Source organism: Rhamphochromis longiceps, linkage group LG5 (genome assembly GCF_057381845.1).
Source record: "Rhamphochromis longiceps isolate RC_006_pf linkage group LG5, R_longiceps_female_GT1.1, whole genome shotgun sequence".
NCBI lineage: Eukaryota > Metazoa > Chordata > Actinopteri > Cichliformes > Cichlidae > Rhamphochromis > Rhamphochromis longiceps.
Window position 1 is genome coordinate 22,269,448 of NC_140561.1, and position 19,635 is coordinate 22,289,082.

General features: G+C 39.3%; 3 protein-coding genes across 3 annotated transcripts; 1 reads left to right on the forward strand and 2 right to left on the reverse strand.

Annotated features, from left to right (window-relative positions):
- Window positions 1–412: 412 nt before the first annotated feature.
- On the forward strand, window positions 413–7,420 carry tmem43 (transmembrane protein 43). The gene is made up of 12 exons (XM_085406639.1): window positions 413–625; window positions 2,242–2,376; window positions 2,480–2,614; window positions 4,211–4,305; window positions 4,386–4,435; window positions 4,521–4,590; window positions 4,671–4,741; window positions 4,833–4,960; window positions 5,066–5,140; window positions 6,242–6,343; window positions 6,432–6,549; window positions 6,634–7,420. Exons 1-12 carry the CDS (start codon window positions 608–610, stop codon window positions 6,834–6,836), a joined length of 1,200 nt encoding a protein of 399 aa, XP_085262765.1. The 5' UTR covers window positions 413–607; the 3' UTR covers window positions 6,837–7,420.
- A 408-nt stretch (window positions 7,421–7,828) lies between these two features.
- LOC146669974 (rho-related GTP-binding protein RhoA-B) lies at window positions 7,829–13,340 on the reverse strand. The gene is made up of 5 exons (XM_085406640.1): window positions 13,218–13,340; window positions 12,124–12,281; window positions 11,735–11,855; window positions 8,683–8,813; window positions 7,829–8,588 (listed from the first exon to the last, which is right to left on the reverse strand). The coding sequence occupies exons 2-5, from the start codon at window positions 12,277–12,279 to the stop codon at window positions 8,415–8,417; spliced, it is 582 nt and encodes a 193-aa protein (XP_085262766.1). The 5' UTR covers window positions 12,280–12,281; window positions 13,218–13,340; the 3' UTR covers window positions 7,829–8,414.
- A 2,306-nt stretch (window positions 13,341–15,646) lies between these two features.
- cishb (cytokine inducible SH2-containing protein b) lies at window positions 15,647–18,423 on the reverse strand. The gene is made up of 3 exons (XM_085407945.1): window positions 18,191–18,423; window positions 17,526–17,682; window positions 15,647–17,425 (listed from the first exon to the last, which is right to left on the reverse strand). The coding sequence occupies exons 2-3, from the start codon at window positions 17,662–17,664 to the stop codon at window positions 16,920–16,922; spliced, it is 645 nt and encodes a 214-aa protein (XP_085264071.1). The 5' UTR covers window positions 17,665–17,682; window positions 18,191–18,423; the 3' UTR covers window positions 15,647–16,919.
- Between the last annotated feature and the right edge of the window lie 1,212 nt (window positions 18,424–19,635).

Consider the following 19,635-nt stretch of genomic DNA (forward strand, 5'->3'; position numbering starts at 1 on the left):
GTGGTGGAGAAAAAGTACAAATGTGCATATTCTTGAGGTACTTCTGTTTATCACCACTAGGTGTCATAATATGAACAACATCCGTCCATAAAGTTTCATGTTCTGTATAAAACTAAAATATAATAAATATTTTTCAATATTTTCCTTTATGTTGTATGTGGGTTTCAGTGAGCCTGCTTGTTTTTCTTTCCAGTAACAGTATAGTACATTCTATATATGTTTACAGTATACTATTTCCTCTGAACTGTTAAAACAAATTAAATATCAATAAATATCTAATACATTTCTAGTATTTTTTTTCTTTCTCACGTCTCTATTGACAACAGTCACCAAAACAACTTCATTTCCCATGAAGCCTCGAGAAAAAAGATTTCCGGGTCGGTGCCGGAACTGTTTTTTTTTTTCCTTAAAGCAATCGCTTAATATCACTTGGGCAACCGACGAGTTGGGCGGGAACCACAGTTTATTATCTCACATAGTCCGCCTCTCTGGGCGAGTTTCGGGATACTCCAGAGTAAAGTGAAAGCTTACTGGCCGTTGGCGTGTCAGTTTGTGGTTGCTAGCATCTTCGTGTTCCTTGAAAGTTGGCGGTCGAGAAAGTAGAGAAATGTCTTCAGCACAGACAGTAGGTGGCTCGAATAATGGTCTTTGGTTCTACTTTATAAATGTAAACTCCTTCCGGATTTATGTGTGCAGTTAACACAACTTTGCTGCAGCGTTAGACCCTCAACTGCCGCCTTTTTTCAGTCAGTTTAATCTGACGAATCATTTCTAATGCTCTAATTTGGTACGTACAATGGCAACAGCGGTGAGTCGTCGTTTAGTCTTAATTTTTTCGCCCAGACATGAAAATTAAATTAGGAAGTGTGAAAGGGGCGTGTCACTTTCACGCCTAAGTCGACTTGGGACCACAGGCTGCATGTAGGGACACATACAATTACTGCCAGAAGTTTACATCCACTCATCGCGGGCATGAACGTCATAATTTTGGGCTTTTAATGATTTCTTTGAACTGTTCTTTTTTTTTTCCAGGGTGGTGACTTTAAAACCAAGAACTAGGTGCACAAGCTTGAAAATAATTTAGATTTTCTACGGGCTCAAGTATAAATATACATTCACTGTATTTTGATACTGAAGAATCTTCAGCGTCTGTTAAATTGATAAACCAAGGCCTATTAACTTTACACTGGTTATCAAGATCAACTACAAATGCTAGTTTCTCAGCATAAAAATGGACAGCGATCCAATGATTGACCAGAAGAAAGGGGAGCTTGATAATGATCTAAGAAGAACTGCAGATTTACACAAGTTAAGAAGGCCTCTTGAACTCATTTCTAAACAACAAATTTTGCTGCAAGCAGTACTGGTTCAAAGTAGATGGAATAGTAAAGGAGGAGGGCTACCTTTACCTCAAAATCAACAGTTAGATGGTTTAAACTTGGACACAGTTGCATGATCTTAAGCAGACACCAAAGACTGTTTGGAATGGATAAAGCAGGCTAACATTAATCTTATCGAATAGCCTCCCCAAAGCCCCAACTTCAACCCTATTGAAAATTTGTGGACTATGCTTAAAACCATGTCCATGCCAGGAAACCGACTGTTTCAAATGAATTCTACCAATTTTGTCAAAACGCATGGTCAAATACCCAGCCAGAATTATAACACAAACTTATTGAGTAATCAAAAGTGTCTGGTTGAGGTGCAACACACCAAGAGACATTTAACCAAATATTGGTGGGGGTTTATGTATATATTTGACCTTGTGTGGATTAGAGAAAATCCCAAATAAATTCCAACTTTGTTCACCCAATCCTTGTTTTTTAAAGTCAGTAAAGATGTATGTTGTACAATGATTACATCCTGAAAGCAGAACAGTTCAAATACGTAGCAAAAAGCTCAAAATTACATTCATGTCCATGATGAGTAGATATAAACTTCTCACCAGAACTGCAGTTGGCTGGTACCGGATTAGTGGTAATAAATCAGAGGAATGTGTGTCTTCGCTTTCTAAGATTCATGTATTTAAACCATCATATGTTTTCAGATAAACACCTGGTGTATAATTATATATATAAACTAAAAAGACAGTTTATTGTTAAGTTACTGGTTATGTCTTGTTACGGTCATGTCATTACTAAAAGATTGAATATAGAAAATAACTAATGAGAAGCCAAAACTTGGTTCTGTCGCCCAATTGTTGATGTCGTGTTTATTCAGGTTTTTCTTATGTTTGTCCAGTTTCCAGACCAACACAAGCGAGTGTCTGCAAAGTCCAACCCTGGATTTCTGGAGCGTTTAAGTGAAACTACAGGAGGAGCAGTTGTTGGTGTGGGACTGTTTTTCCTCTCGATTTATGTTCTCTTCACCAATGAGGTAGGAAACATTTCCTTCTAAGTAGCTCAGATCATCATGGTCACGATGATTTAACAGTAGACTAAAGACAGCACTTTGTATCTGTGATGGTTTCTTCGTGCAGGGACGGACTCTGCAAACAGCAAAGTCCCTGGATGAAGGTCTCTCCCAGGTTGTATCACTGGGGCCGTATATCAGCTTCGACACACAAAACAACGGCCGTTTAGTTCACCTGTCTGCGAAGCTGCATACTGCAGAGGTGAGCTCGCCTGTATTTTGAACAGTGGTCTGCCCTAGCGTGTATGTGTCGGTGTCCCTGATTTGTATATTTTTTATTATGTTTTAGCTTTTTTTTAAATTTTTTTATTGAGTTCAGTTTCTGTTAGTTTACAGAGAAGTTCAAAGGTTCTGTATTAGTTTCAGTCTTTTAATTATTAAGATATGGAGGATATTTGTCTGGAGCCTTTAACCTGACTGTCACAGATTTGCATGACAAAATTTCAGGTGGAGATGCACTTCAAAACTTGTGCCTTCTGTATAGTTTTAGCGTCCCCTACCCCTAAAATTATGGTTTCTGCAGGCCTCCGAAACTGTGCTCAGATATCGAACATCCAGATATTTTAAGAACTTCCATCATTCTGCATTTGCTTGAGCTACACACTCAAGCAAATGCAGTGTGTGTAGCACACTGCATTTGATAAGAAGTGTTTTTTAATCTTTTCATGTAATGAATTAAAATCAGTGTAGGAATTACACAAACACAACTCTTTGTTGACTCACGGTAATGTCATCCAGAGTGTAGCTCAACATGTGTATTCATGCCCCATCAGGCACTCTGTGATAACAGAATTTTACCAAACTGACAAGTACACTAAAAATAAAGGACAACTCTGGAAGATGTTTTATTTTTATTTTAGTTGGCTTTAGTTTTTTTCCAAGTCTAGTTTTCATTGTCATTTCAGTTAACTATTTGTTCCCTACAGCTCAATTTACATATTTGTTTAAATATGTGATAGAAACCTAATAACCTTTGTATGTACATTTGGTAAAAGAACATCCATCCATTGATCCATTGCAGAGAACTGAGCAATGTTGGGGGAATCGGGTCGGAACATACTCCTTTCAGTTTAGGTGAGGAATCAGCTCGGGCGGACGACCGCTTGCTTGCTCTGAACTCTGTGACCGATTATGTATGTTTTTCTCGCATGGATGCAATTGGACATCACGCAGACTTTGTTCCATGGGGCTGGCAGGTTAAAGAGTTTCTGCTCTGGCTGTTTGCCTTCTCACGTGCATCTCTGTTGGGTGATGTCTAAAAAGTTCAGGGCTGCCTTAGTTTGTTTAGATAAACAGGCGGTGGTGCCTGTTATCTGGCTGTGTTTACCCTCATATCTTTGCAGAGGAGGACAAAAGAAGGTAATGTTGAGAGAGACTCAGACAGTGAGAAAGAGTGTTGTATTTATCTATGTTAAATTAATACACAACCTCAGGAGTTGTACAACATGTAAATATTTTTGCTAGTATTTGATTCTATTTTTAATTTATTTTTTGTGGACTTAAATGTGCCACCAGTTGGCTTCCTTGTTTTGATTCTGCTAATGTTTTATTGTTTAATCTGTATACTGAAGCTTCATATAGTTTCACTTGAATTCTTTTGTTTGTGTTTATAGTAATGCATTATTGTACTCATTACATTGTCAGACTTTGACATTGTCGTGTTTAATAATCCAGCATTAAGAATTTTGCATGCACCAATCAGCTGATCATAATTATTAGTAGAGGTGGAAGTGTTGTTGTCTTCAGGTAAGTGTTTTCATCTGGTTTGTTGCTGTTAAATTTTGATGTGTCTGTGCAGCCCCTGTATGACCCCAACTACAAAGTGGTGGTGCATGCAGTGAAGCTGAAGCGGCAGGTGGAGATGTATCAGTGGGTGGAGTACCATGAGAGCAGGTAAGGCTTGTCAGCACTCAGGGTGGGACTGGGTGTGGACATGTTGGCTAGAATGCAGCTGACTGTACGTTTTAATTCAGGGATTACCAGGAGAACGGTGAAACCAAAACAGAAACTACATACACCTACAGTGAGTTTCTTTTTTGCAGTCTGTAATCTTTGGTAACAGCACAGCCTGTGCATAGAGGTTATATTTTATAACTCCTTTTTTGTAGACACTGAGTGGAAGCCAGAGTTGGTGAACAGTCGTAATTTTGATAAGGAGATTGGTCACCAGAACCCGAGGTACTAAAACATATTTAATATGGTCTTCTTGTGTTTGTGTGTGCATCCAGTCCATGCTCACTTCAGTCTTTGTGTTTCAGTGCCATGGCTGTTGAGAGTGTGATGGTGGTGTCTCCTGAAGTCCGAACTGGGCCATTCATTCTGTCTAAAGGTTTGTCTAAGCAAACACACAGCCACTACACATATGCTGTGTTTCATGTGTTTGGATTTTAGTACTCAGTTAATTTCCTGGTTATCATCAGGCCTGGTGGAGCAGATAAATAACTTCCAGACACTGAGTTTGGGGGATTTTCCTGTCTTTAACTTGGACCCTTTTCTCTCTATTCATGATGACTACTTCTATCACACTCCAAATCCACGCAGGCCAGAGGTGAGCATCTAGTCGTGAGTGCTTCACAAATAATCTCAGTGTTGCACTCTGTTATATGTTATGCGTTCCACACTTGTTGACTTTGAATTTGTTTGAATTCATGAGGTGGGTGACGTGCGGGTGAGGTTCTCCTTCGCTGGACTGAGCAGTGACAACTCACGCCACGGCCCTGCTCAGACGGTACAAGCTACAAATGTCTGATTAACACATTCTCTGCCTACATTTGCACTGGGTCTTGACTGTAGTCTGTTTATAGGAGACTGATGTACCTTCAGGATCTGAAAAGTGAATTCAGTGCCTTAAACCTGCATTCTTTCTGATGGCCACCAGGGGGAGACTCCTGGTTAAAAACAAAGTCTGATTGTGTAGAAGTTTATGGAAAAGTGACCCTACTTTTCATTTCACTGTTACCCAGTAAACATTTTCCTAATAAGTTTATGGTCTCAGTTGCTAGCATCAAATCTTCAGTAGAACATAATAGTCATGAGCATGCAATATTCTCAGTAAACTCTAACCCTTATTCCTGAGGTTGACTTCACTACAGCTATGTCCATCTTTTATGTACTGTCTTTGGTCACAACCTACATGATGTTCTTATGTTGCTATTTATAACATTCAATAATAAAATATTTTATCATTAACTTTCATAAAAATCAATTTAAGTAGTGTTTTAAATGATTATTAATACAAATAGAATTTGGATAGTCAAATATATGATCAAGTATTTCAAACATTTACTGTTTATGAGTAGTTATTAGAATATTTTGGTGGAGGTATGGAAACTTAATATTGTTTTTAAGTTTTATCCATAACAGAATGACGTGGGATATTTTCTTGATTGTTTTTATCTATAATGTACCTGTGTACTACTATAAAACTGCACATGAAATAAAAAATTGTATACTGTAAACATATAGAATGTACTATACTGTTAAATGAGTAAATTTACACGGCACCAAATAATCATGGTAAAACTTTTTCACAGCTGTTTTTTTTTTTAAAGTTTAGTAGATCAACATGAGGACAGTTCTGGTCTCCTTTGGCATGCTGCTTACATTTATGGGATTATTAAAAAAAACTTGTTTTGTTGAGGAAAAAGATGTATGTTCTTCAGCCAAATGTGCCGTTTATTATATTCCAACCAAAAGCCCCAAACAAACAAATGTTCAGTTTACCATGAAATATGAGCAGGAACAAATATTGTCAAAAGAGTTGCTCATTTATGTATTTATATTAGATTAAAACTAAGTCTCTAACTCTGCTTCACATGCGGTTTTTCAGGTCAGTATTGTTGCCATGCAGAGAGGGGAGCAGCTGCTGCCATTTAAAACCAGATCAGGAGACACTCTGGAGATCCTTTATCTGGAGGAGCTCTCTGCGGAGGTCAGCGTGGGCTTCATTTCCATTTGTTGGTTTAAATTCTCTTTCTGTGTGTCTATCTGGGTAAAGCGTATTTCTGTGTTATCTGTAGGAGGTGTTTGCGAGGGAGCACCAGTTTAACAGCATGAAGACTTGGGGACTCCGGGCTGCAGGCTGGGCCCTCATGTTCCTTGGTATCCAGCTGAGCATGCAAATCATCTACACGCTGGGTAAATTAACCCTGCTGCTGTACAGTTGTGAGTTTCCTTCCTTGCTTCTATTATTCATACTTCCTGTCTGTTGTGTTCCTGCAGTGGACTGGGTTCCTGTCCTTAGAGAGCTCGTGTCCATTGGACTGAAGATCTTCGCCTTGTGCGTCTCCTGCTCGCTGTCTCTTATCGTTATTGGGTTTGGCTGGCTTTATTACCGACCGTTGGTGGCAGTAGCTCTAGGAGCGCTGGCTGTTCTTCCGATATTTCTCGCCCGCTCAGGACTTCCCGCCAAGAAGAACGCATGACTATTGAACTGATGATTATAGATTTTCTGATGGTGAGCTGCAGATGTTTTGTGTTGCCAGTTTTTTCCCCCAGTTTGTTACAGCCTGCACAAAGGGTTGTTGTTGATTTAAACAAACATTGAGTGTATGGGTTTGTTTTTTGGTTAAATAAATTTAATCCAGCATGCATCAGTTTCACTGGCAATATATAGATTTTTACTTCACCAAAGTTGTTCCTTCCATTATATGTTTGGTTTTTTTTTTAGCTTGAATGTTTTTCACCCAGTTAAAAATAAATGCAGTCGAATCCAACAGTCCTGGACAAAACTAAGTGCTCAACACTCTTCAGAACTTTGCATTATTAAGGTTGGATTTAATACACTGATAAGTGAAACTGCAGTAGTTTTAGCTATGTGCATCCAATGAATTGTTTAACTGTATATTTGTTACATACCTCTGTTTTCACTGTTTATAAAGCTCAGTAGGTTTAATAATTATTATTTGTAATCAAAAATTCAGTTCTTACATGTAAAACAGAAAAGACACCAAAGAAGTGGGGTTCTCAATTGTGTTTGCTTTAAATGTTGAGTAAAAGTTTGAAACTACTTTTGGCTCATGTTTTCATTCAGGAAAAAGATCACCTTCAACTAGAGATGATTACTGATATGTGCTTAGAACAAAAAGTGAAGGTAGAGGCAGTTTGACCCCCAGAAAGTCTGGGCAGGTTTATTTTTCACATTCACTGTCCTGATCAGTAAACATCTCGGCTGTCAGTTTTTTAACAACTATTAATGGGATTCATTGACATGCTTGTGTGCACTCAGGCTCAGCTCACAGGGGAACGGCCAAAGAGTGGCCCGCATTAATCCAAAATGTTCACCATAAACTGAGGAGCCTAAAGCATAGGCTGGCCTTTGATTTTCCTCACCACTGCATAAAGTTGAATTCTGTTCCTAGGCAGGGCTTTAATTCATTAGTTCAGTTTAATTCAGTGTTCAATCAAGTGATGCAAGTTATCCAGATTCTTACAAAGTAATTTATTACACAAAACACTAAGTTTCCATTTGCATTTTAGCAAAAAGATTTTCCAGTCTCGCATTGTGCATGTGATCATAATGCAGATTTGTTTATGAAGAACACAAACAAATTTTGACTTTGTGTGCACGAGTTTGTCAATAATTAAAGGACTACGGGTCACAGTGAGCAGGTACTTCAACCCTAGTTGGCTGTGGAAACATTCCTCTGATCAGCTCGCAGGGCTTTAGCACTTAACTGCAGTTGGCAGGCTGACACTACGGTTCCCCCGCTGACCTTTTTGATTACATAGAACGTGTGGATAAAGGAGGTTTGATTATTATGGCAAATTTACTTATGTTTAAGTACAAAAAAAGTATTTTCCATAACTTCAAAGTTGAATACTGACAGAACCTGACTAGTTTTGCTTAAGACCAAAAAGAAATAAAGAAATAAAAGAAAAGTAAAAGCATTACATCTTTAGTAAAAACTGGGGAGAACAGTCTTTTGGGTGGGTGTGTTGGGGGTAGGTTTGACCTAATTCTCCTTCTTTCCCCCTCCAGGAAGCAGTCCTCATGCCTCCTTTTACAGTAGGACGCATTTATTACTCTTCTTTCCCCGCCTGGCCTGTAGTGCAGCCCTGGTAGCCATCTCGAATACTTCCCTCACACCATCCTTTGTTTTTGCAGAGCACTCCATGTATCCAAAGGCACCAATCCTGTTAGCCATGTCCCGCCCATCCTCAGGTTTAACGGGTTCCTAAAATAAATATAAAGGTCAAGAAGCAATGTTAGGAAAAAATCTTTCACTGACAAAGTTTGTTTGTTTTCTTGCTCAGGGCGTTAAGTTTTACCTGCTTCATTTTGGCAAGTTCCCTCCGAGTGTGCTCATCATTACGCAGATCCTTTTTGTTTCCCACTAGTATAATGGGAACATTAGGGCAGAAGTGTTTCACTTCAGGGGTCCACTTCTCAGGGATGTTCTCTGAATAAGGAGACAAATATAGCAGCATTCAAAGCAGAGACACACGGCTGTTGATTATTTTCCTAATGGATTACCGTACTGTTGCTCTGTAACCCAGCAGGAAAACACTAATGATCACAGACTCCTATAGGCTAAGAGGATGTCATTTAACATGTTTTGCTGTGCAAACTAGGGCTGCTCAATTAATCGAATTTTAATCACGATTACGATCTGGGCTTTCAACGATCATTAAAAATGACTGAGCCGATTATTAGCCCCTCCCTCATTTATCCGCGACACCTTAAAGGCCGTCTGTGAAAATATTGTCGGGCATAAACCGGTCCGTGGCGCAAAAAAGGTTGGAGACCGCTGATTAAGAGGACCCGAGGGAAGCTCGGAAAGCTAAGCAGAAGTTATTTGGAGAGGAGAGTGACTGCCGTTGGTTGAAAAGAGAGTTTAAAAAAAAAAAAAAAAACTTCAGTGGTGTTGCACACTATTTTATATTATTTTTTTAAAGTCATTGTTAACCCTTTAAAGCCGGTCAGAGCAGCACGCTCCGTTTTGCGTAACTATTTTTAAATCCCTGTAGAATCTGAACCGTGTAAGCTAGCGCAATAATTTGTTTTGCATATGAAACCGGAGGAGTTGTACTTACATCTGATGCCATCAGCTTGTCCTCGGTCACGGTTTCGTTCCACATATAGCTTTGCAAAAATTGCATAAAAAGCGCTTGCAGGAACAAAAACATAATATTCCAGAAACACGCTTTGCCGTTCCTATCAGCTGTTCGTAACACTTCCCACAGTGAAATGATGCACATGCTGTTTTCTTTGCAAATTTGCATCATAGGATTGTTTTTTGTTTTTCCTGCAGTATATAAAAATTGCTGTATCTCCAAAATAAAACTATGAAGACACTCAAAATAAATTTCCTGTGGTGGGAAACTATTTTTTTGCAACTTTATTGTATTTAAAGTTTTGAGGGATAAACCTCTTAAATTTCTCCAAGTAGAAATATATGTAAACAAAACAAAAACGATTTTCAATTTTTTTTGTAGTTTATTGCACTTTTTTGCAATTTATGTAATTACTATGGACTTAATGCATACATATTATTAAAATATGGGCTATAACAGTTGTATTGATGTATAGCAACTTGAAATGCTCCCACAAATGGCACTACAGCATGTAAAAAAATAATATAAGCTCTGGTGGACTTGGTTCTATGGTAGGTCTTAAAGGGTTAAATAAATATCGTCAAATAATCGTGATCTCAATTTCAGTGAAAATAATCGTGATTATCATTTTTGCCATAATCGAGCAGCCCTAGTGCAAACAATGCAAAAATAAATAAAATGCTGACATTTGGCAGCAAGCAGAAATTAAACGATTATTTGTCTTAACTTAAAATCACTGCTAGTGACTTTTCTTTTAACTTGTAAAAGTTGCAGCTCTGGGCTGTATGCGAGATAAGGTGGTGTGGACTTGAATCAAGAAGAGCAGATACTTTAGATGGAGAAACTTGAGAACAAGGTGTGCTGTAATGGTACAGATCACATGATAAATGTGCGTCCACTGTGATGTACAGAGGAGAGCAAACTGAGACTCATGGTGGGAGACAGTCATAACATTACTCCGTGTCCAACAGCTGTTTTCTATGTTTCTGATTCTTAATATTAGATTATTCAAGCTATGACCAAATCTCAAGAATTTCCATCGGGTCTGTTTACAGTGAACTCTTTTTTTCTCATTACCAATGGTATTGCAAGTGCTCAAGCCATTATTTACAATAAATATACACATATATTAAAAAAAAAAAAAAGTGGCTCCATAGTGTTATGGTTTACACCAGGGGTGCCCAATCCCGGTCCTCGAGAGCTACCGTCCTGCAGCTTTTAGATGCATCCCTACTCCAACACAGCTGAATCAAATGGTTTGATTACCTCTTCAGCATGCCATCGTGTTTGGCAAAGGCCTGATAACAAGCCATTCATTTGATTCAGCTGTGTTGGAGTAGGGATGCATCTAAAAGCTGCAGGATAGTAGCTCTCGAGGACTGGGATTGGGCAGCCCTGGTTTACACATTCATCAGGAAGGGCATCCGGTGAATCTGCCAAATCAAACATGGGGGGCAACCTACTGTGGTGACACCATGTGAATGAGGGAGCAGCTAAAAGCCAGTATCCTCTAGTACACTTCGTCTTATTCCTGGCAAGATTGCTGTGACATTATTGTCAATACTCCTTCTTACCCAGGTACTGGTTCAAAACGCAGGCGCTACTGTTAAATATATATAGTAATAATATAGCGCGTAACTCCTGCCTCTTCTGTATTACCATCTTATTTTTTCTAATACAGTTTTTTAATGGAAACCCTTGTATTTAAACATTTAGGTTTAACAGAGAAGCTGATCAGGTAAAACAAACAAATGGAAAGTAAAAAACATTTTACTCTGAATTTTCAGGCCAATATTTGAATCCTGAATTTGTCTTTTATGTGCTACACAAGGCAAAGACCTTAAATAGAGTAGGGGTAACTAGGTGGTGGAAGTAACTAGAAGGTGTTCAAAAATCACCTTTAACCACCAATGAAAACACAAAGAACTGGCCCACATAAGAGTTTCAGATTTCAAAACAATCTCCAGAGGTTTTAACTCAAGGAGAGCCTTCTCTGCACCCATTCACTCAGTAAAGCAGTGGGCAGCTATCAATCCAGCGCCCAGGCAGCAGTGTGCAGGGATGGTACCTTACTCAGGTAGCCGTTCGGTGGATTTCAACCCCCGACTTTCTGATCATGGGGCGAACACTCTAACTACTGAGCTATCCCCTCCCTTTTTTAATAGTCTTTTTTCCCCCTCCCACAAAGCCTTTGGTGGTTTAGTCATAATAATTTAAAATTAAAAATGAGCTGCAACATTGCTGAGTCTCCTCTGTTTTTACTTACCAAGACTGTCAGGGCTGTCAATGGAGAAACACATGAGAATGACATCAGTGTCTGGATAGGAGAGCGGGCGCAGTCTGTCATAGTCCTCTTGACCTGCTGTATCCCAGAGTGCTAACTCGACCTGCCAAAAGTGTTTAGAAGCTGAAATATCTTCGAGCAGTGCACAGTCGGTAGCAGGTGGGCAGGTCAGACAATTAATTTTGCCAATAAGCAGAACTCAATCTGCTCAATAATTCAAACTCATGCAGGTTAGACTAGATCTAACATGTAGGTCTCCTGTGAAAATTAACTGCCCACCCTGGTCTATAGGTTTAGCATTACATGAGTGCAGCCACTAGAGTCCTCCAGTTACAAAACACCGATTCTGGGAAGAAATAAATACTGCTTACCTGTTTGCTGTCGACTTCAATGTCAGCAACATAGTTCTCAAACACTGTGGGCACGTAGACTTCTGGAAACTGGTCCTTACTGAACACGATGAGCAAACAGGTCTTCCCACAGGCTCCATCTCCCACTATGACCAGCTTTTTCCTGATTGCTGCCATAGCTTCAGGAAAAAATATAGAAGATTGATTAAAACACGTGAACGTCATCTATATCAGAGTGGGTAATTTTATTTTATTACACTGAAGCATTGTCCAACTTTCTAACACTATGCCTGTGATAAACGATGAACTGCCAGCAACCTTCAGCTGTGCTGTCAAAGTCCAAACAAAATAACACCGGGGCTAACTGTGCAGCTTTCTGCGACAATATCACCACCATCACGGCTTTTCATGGTCCCCTGATCAGCCATACTGTACATACTGTCAAGGGCCCATCGCGACATAGTTGGCTTACAAATTAAGAGTCATACAGTGAAGCCCTCTACTGTGATGTTACGTTTCCGCTCCGGTGTTTCTGACCCTCTCCGGCATCAAGCTCGAACAAAAAAATACACATACATATCCCGTCAAACATTTATTCCATCACTACAACACTGGCCGTATTAACATGCAAATGTATGTCAGCGAAATATAACTTGGACCCCCGCAGTGGTGTTTGACCCAGATTTAGTCTAGGAGGATGTTGTGTTTACTGAAGCTAGCTAATCATCGAGCGTTAGCTTAGCCGGATGTGTGTGTCCTGTAAGCTCAATTTGAATGTTTACAACATAACTCGGGGGTGCTACAGTAAATGCGTACAACACGTGTGATATAATGTACTCAGGTCGTGTTTGTTGTTTATTTCAAGCTGCTGAGCCGGAATCATTGCTTCTCCTTTCAGTAACAAACCGGTACCGGTTTAGCCTGCTAGGCTAGATAGCTAGACTTAGCTTAGCATAACGGAAGTCTATATGACTTTATCGGTCCGTTAGCTCACTAGCTAGGCTAGGCGAAATATTGAAGACACAGATTTATAGTCAGAACAATAGTATAATTACCCACAATAAGTGTTAGAAAATATAACAGCTACAGGATTCTTGAAAATATTTCCAACTCACCAAGTTATTAGTTAAAAATCTACTCAAATGAAGCCCAAGTAGTGCTTTGTTAGCTTCCGCCGCTGCTTCTTTACTGTGCGCCGCTATGAAGGATTAACAGGAGGGAAGTGAGGGGGTGGGGACCGCACAACAATGTACTACAGTACAACACCACTCTTCTCAATAATAACAATAACAATAACAATAACAACAACAACAACAACAACAATAATAATATCACTGTTTTAATCAATACTTGTATACAGCAACATAAAAATAACATATATATTAGCTTTTTTTATATATTAGATTAAACACATATGTTATATATAAGGAGGGACAGAGTACCATATAATTATTGGGGTTTTTTTTTTCGTATTTTACTTTCTGTTATTGAAATTTGCATTTCCTGTATTAAACTTGAATAGAGAGCATCATTATAAAAATTTCAAGCAGGAACTGACACTCACACCTGCAATTATATCTTCAAACTGCAACATCAACATTGTTAATAACATTTTATTACAAAGATCTGCCTGAGTTGTCATTATCATCATCATCGACTCTTTACAATTTTCTTCCAGGTGATACAATTTCTAATATAACTTTGGTCCAATATTTGAAGTTTGGGGAGGATGTGTCTTTTCATGCACTAAGAATTCTTCTTGCAACTGTGATTGCCCTTACTTTTATCACCGCTAAATTGTATTTCGATGCTGTGGGTGGGACTGATCAGCCTACCAATACACATAATTTTGGTAATAAGGGTATTATCAAATTTATCCATATCTGAGCTTCTGAGCTCTATACCTGCTTATATTTCCAAGTAGCATGTGCTAATGTTTGCATGTCTAGATTGCATGTCCAACATAGGTCGTTGGATGTTACACTCATACTATGAAGTTTAGAGGGAGTGAAATAAAAACTGTGTATTAGTTTATATTGCATGGATTTTCCCCTCTACCTCTTTTGTGTATTTATGGATGAGCAATATCAGAAAGGAGTACATCAGTGGGTCAGCTGAGATTGAACATTTTGGAAAAAAGTTAGAGGTAAAGCTGAGATACTCTGGACAGGTGTAAAGGGGGGATAGTGAATATATTGGACTCCATAACATAATGAATATGGAAATGCAAGATAGGAAGAACAGAGAGAATGATCACACACACACACACTGTAAAAATTAAAGGACAGACACGAGAAACACCCTTCAACCTGGTTCTGAGTGTTGATGTTTCATAGTTTGTCCACCAGAGGCAACTTCCTGTTGGAAACACCTGTTTTGAAGTCTGCAAACAACGACAACAAAGTGATCCGAGCAGTGGGGCAAAGAGTAAAGGTGGGATTACACTTTCCATGTCCATGAGCCACTAGGGTCAGCGTGACGTAAATTTCCTCATCAGACTGTGAATACGAGAGTCAGTGTGGTTGTCTGTGTACCTGCCTGTTTTTTGTTTATATTACAGCGCATCAACTATGCATGCACCCAAGGTCATGGACTTTAAGTGGACTTCAGAGAAGTATAATAAATAATGGCTAGTTGGCTGTCGGGTTTCCAGCTGTCTGTGTTCATGTCTGCAATGGAGAATAATCAAGGCCTAAATGAGTAAATAATAACTACATGTAAGTGTTGTGGAAATCTGTTTGTCTGAAATGAAAACAATCCCAGCTGATATTTCCGAATATCGTAATTTTAAAATGATCAAATATCGGTATCCTTATCAGTCTTAATTTTTTTTTTTACCTTTGTTGGATTTAGAGTAAAAATCAATTGCTGGCTTTCAGTTTTGTTTCTAGAGTATTACCTGGATTTAGTCTGCTAACTGATTTTTGATAGGTAACGCTGCAACATTTTTAAATAATCCTAAACTATTTTAGGCGTACGCACCATGAAAGTCAATGCATCGACTAAATGTCCTTTTCAATAGGCCACAGGCACGCCTGACAGCGTGAAACTGAAGCAGGAAAAAGGGTGACGTGCCAAAATGTTTTCTGTGATCACTTCTAATAAATCTGATTCACAGCTTTGAGATCCATAGATAAAGTTCAGCCCATCAGTGCTTTCATGTCAGTGGATGAAGTCTCATTTTTCCATGACAGCACTGTGTTCATGCTGTTATACACTTTTGTAAAGACTACAAAAAACATGAGCATCTTATAAAGTCTGATTTAAGAGATTATAGAGTACAGTATAGTAGAAGTCTGATCTTTATTCAATGACAGTAATGTTGCATATAGAAATGACAGAAAAATTACTGTAAAATCAAATTATAGCAACTTTATTGTAAATGCAATTACATCATTTACAGAAGGGTTTTTTTTACTGTAAAAAGTTTTTACTGTCACTTTTTACAGTAACTTTACTGACATCCAGCTGCCAGTAAGAATTTGCTGTAGACTGACTCATGAGTATTAATGGTCTGATCCTTTAAGTTCATTTACTTTAGTCACTACTTAAATAGACTTTTAAATTGTAATGAAGTATTTCTACACTGAGCTGCTGCAACATTTACTTCAACCTGAGCTCTCCTCCTGTATCAGCATATAGCTCTTAAATGGCACATGGCTTCATTTAATATTGCAGTAAATCCCAATGAAGGAGCCTCATTCTGATAAACATCAATGTGATCTCGATAGAGATTTTATTCTGCTTATCCCGATCATTTAACTGTGGCCTGAGAAACGATTTAAGCCTTTCGGCGGCAGGTTGGAGCTGAAAGGCACACAAACAGAGCGTGAGCTGGCAGTGCAGCAGTGTATTAATAACCGCAGCACTTACTCTAATCCTGATAAGAGGCTTTTTCTGTGCTGCTCAGTTCCAACTCGTGGAAACGAGCTCAGATGCGCTTCCATGAAAACAGTAATACCTCACATTTATCTGTGTGCTCAAGTGACCAGTAATTCAGAAGAGGGGAGGGAGGGAAAGACACACACACACACACAACAGCTGGAAAAACAAACATTTCCGAGATTTAATTCTCAGAAATGGTATTTATAATCCTCTTCTACAAGCTACAAACAGGCCCTCTTTGTTGGCTTTTGCATTCGTTGAAGAGCATTTGATTTGTTTATGTTTCCTTTCTGGAAATGAAAGATATCAGATTTCTGTCAGGATTGTGAATACTAAAGAAGTCCACATCACATTATATGCAAACACTGAATTGACAGCAGAACTCTGGGTACAGACTCTGCATGGTTCCTTTATTTGTCTCACATGTTGTTTTGTCTTGTTTTGCAGTTTACACATCTGTTTGTGTGTATTTTGGAGTTTTAATCTCTTCCACTGGAGAAAAACTGTTTTTAAGTTACGAAACCCCAAATTATTACTGTCATCTCTGCTAGAGCAACAAAGCACAGAGTAGATGTTTTCTTCACTGATTTATTATTTATAAGCGGAGGCTGCTTTATTGAAGAACACTCGAAACAGCTGGTTTAGGAGCTGCTTTCTTCTCACTGGGCCACATTATCAAAAAAAGAAGGAAAGAAAACAACTCACATATTGGCATTGCACATTTCACAGTAGCTGGGGTCGGCATGTAAAAATAATTGAATATTTATTGAAGAATACCAGCAGCAGTGCAGTAAGAATAAGCTCATTCATGAGCAGTGAGGTCAAGAGTGGTTTATTATACATAAATATATCAAAGAGTCCCCGATTCACAGTATCCGCTCAACGACGCGACCATATTCCAGTCTGACTGTCCTGTCGCTGAGGGGCAGGTATTATATAGAGAAAGGATAGTCCTGCAAGTAGAAGAGCAGAGGCTTTGGGAGGGGCAGCTGGTTGGGGCAGTTAGTGTGCCTGTTGATGGTGAGGCGTGTCAGGTGCTGCAAAGAAGGGAAAACCTCCAGTTTGTGAAGCGGGTGCTTCAGCTTCAGGGGTACTCCTCTGTCTTTAGCTGCGTGCTGGGAAGGGTCAGGTTCCATTTGGGGGTGAATGTCACTAGATGTCTGGTCCTGTGCTGCGTGGCCTGAGCTGGTGTAGTGCTGTATAAGGCTGAGAACATCTGGGAAGGACTGCAGCTGAGGCAGGCCAGGGGAGACAGAGTCCAGCCAGAAACAGCCCTTGCTGTACTCTATACGCACGCTGGTAGGTCCACAGCGAGTCTTCACTGACAGAGCCAGCATGTACTGTGGATGGCTGCTGTCCCGCACCAGGAATGTGCCTTCAGACTTTGTGAGGAGAGCTTCCCGAGCTTTACTTGCTGAGATGGGACCCCAGTACCAACCTGTGGAAGAAGACAGTTCAGTTATTAGTGTTTTTGTTTTTTGTTTTTTAATAGCCACATGGACACTGACACTAGAAGTGTTTAAATGTGGCTGGCGTACCAGAAGTCTGCAGATACTGGAAGGTGGTGGTGATGCAGCGGAGGTCATCTGCTGGGTCCCAGGATGAAGGGGCAGGATCCGAGCAGGATGACTTTCTTTGTTCCTCATGATGGAAAATGGTCACCGCCTGTACAACCATTGCTGACTGACAGCACACCTGTGGAGACGACGATGACCATGTAGGAACTAAGAGATCATCTGAACTATATTCCCTTAATTAATGCGAATTGAGTTGCTTATGTCAAATATGTCTGTCCCAAATCTCCCCGTAGTGTTAGCTGGTTGGAGATCTGTCGACACTCCACCACCCTACTGATGGAAGCATTATAATCATGAAAGTGACCATTCCCATCAGGACAACGGGAAAAGTGATCAGTCAGAAAACCTTTGTGCTTATTTACAGTGAAGCCTGCCGCTAAGGTTACAAACAGAGTCCCCTCACCACAGGGTTAAAGAGCACCTTTAAAAAGACACCCATCTATATTTACACACACACGCACAACTCAAGTAAATGTGCCAATTCAGTTACGCTGAATCCAGCTTTATTTATACTGCGCCAGTTCATAATAACTCGTCTCTTCACCTTATTTTGTACCTTACTTTGAATCATGCATACTGCAATAAAATACCCATAATTACCCAAATCATATTAGAAATGTTCTTACCTCAAATCAGGAAAAACCACAAGGATTGAAACCAGTGTAAAAACAGCCCTGCAGTGAATATTTATAATATTATTTATAAAATAATAATAAACGGTCCTCCAAAGTTTTCGGTTCAGTCCTTCAAAATGATTCAAATATATATAAGCGTGCTGAGCGCTGGATGTGCGACTGAAGCGCTCCCCTCACTGAGTGAGGCGCAGAGGAGACAGCAGCTCTGTTCAGCCGGACAGAGGTTCCCGGAATCTGTTTCCAAGAAAGGTTTTGTGTTTCAGCGCCCGCAGGGACGCAAGAGCCGCCCGCTGCTGGCAACCTCTGCGTCGGGCTCCGTCAATAAGCACAACTTCCGCCAAACCTTTCAAAATAAGATGTAAAAGACCCTCTCAACTCTTAACTAAACGGGATGAATTGCATCGGAACCGCAACGAGCTGGGCGCTGTTAAATGGCCTCATTGTTTGCTGTCACGTTTGCAGGATTTAGTTTTCGTTTTGATTCTTTTTTTAATGTTATAATTAGTTAGTTTTAATCTTTTAACACTGCAGGTGCAATTTAAAAAAAAAAAGCTAAGAAATAACAGCCATAGAAGTTTGCTTCTGCCACTGACGTTTTCTTTTCTTTATTTAGAAAAACACATATTTGTTTGTATATCTGTCTTTTGTGCCCGTAAGTCAAAATGGACTTAGAATTTCTAAATTTCAAGTTACATAAGGGTTAGGGTTGGTCTGAGACTTCTAACTCAAAATGCTGAGAAGATAACACCACATGTACCATGATAATAATAACTATAAATAAAGTTGTAGATTTTAAATGGAAAATTGATTAATTTGATTATACCCTATAATATTATAAATAATATTTTTTTGTAAATAATAAAAATGTTGAGAATTAAACAAAGTCTGTGGAAGTTATCATATAATACATAGTAACAAAATTATTTTAAAGGTAGCCTTTATTACAACAGATCACTGGTCAGTGTTGGGGGATAATGTGTTTAAAATACAAAATATGAGTAACTGTATTCCGTTACAGTTACCGTTTAAAAATGTGGTATTTAGAATATAGTTACATTGTTGAAATAAATGGATTACACAGCGGTATTTTCCTGTTTTATATTGTCGCGGGTCAGGACTGTTTGGGTTTTGTTTGACAGCTATGTTCTGCGGCAAAGTTATGGTTGCCATGGTTACAGGGTGCCGCTCTCTCTGCGAGTGTGTGTTTCCTGGGTGAGAGAGCGCCTTTTTGTTGTTGTTGTTGTTGTTGTTGTTGTTGTTGTGCTAAGCTAATGGGCAGAGTGTTACAGGTATCGCCCTAAAGAATGTTGCCTCATGGGCAGTGTAGTCCGTGCTGCAGGGAGAATGGACCGCCATACCCGTTATGTGTCTGTGATCGCGAGGAGGGAGAAAAAGGAGAGTGGAAAAGTAACAGTTGTCATTCAGCAGAAACGGGA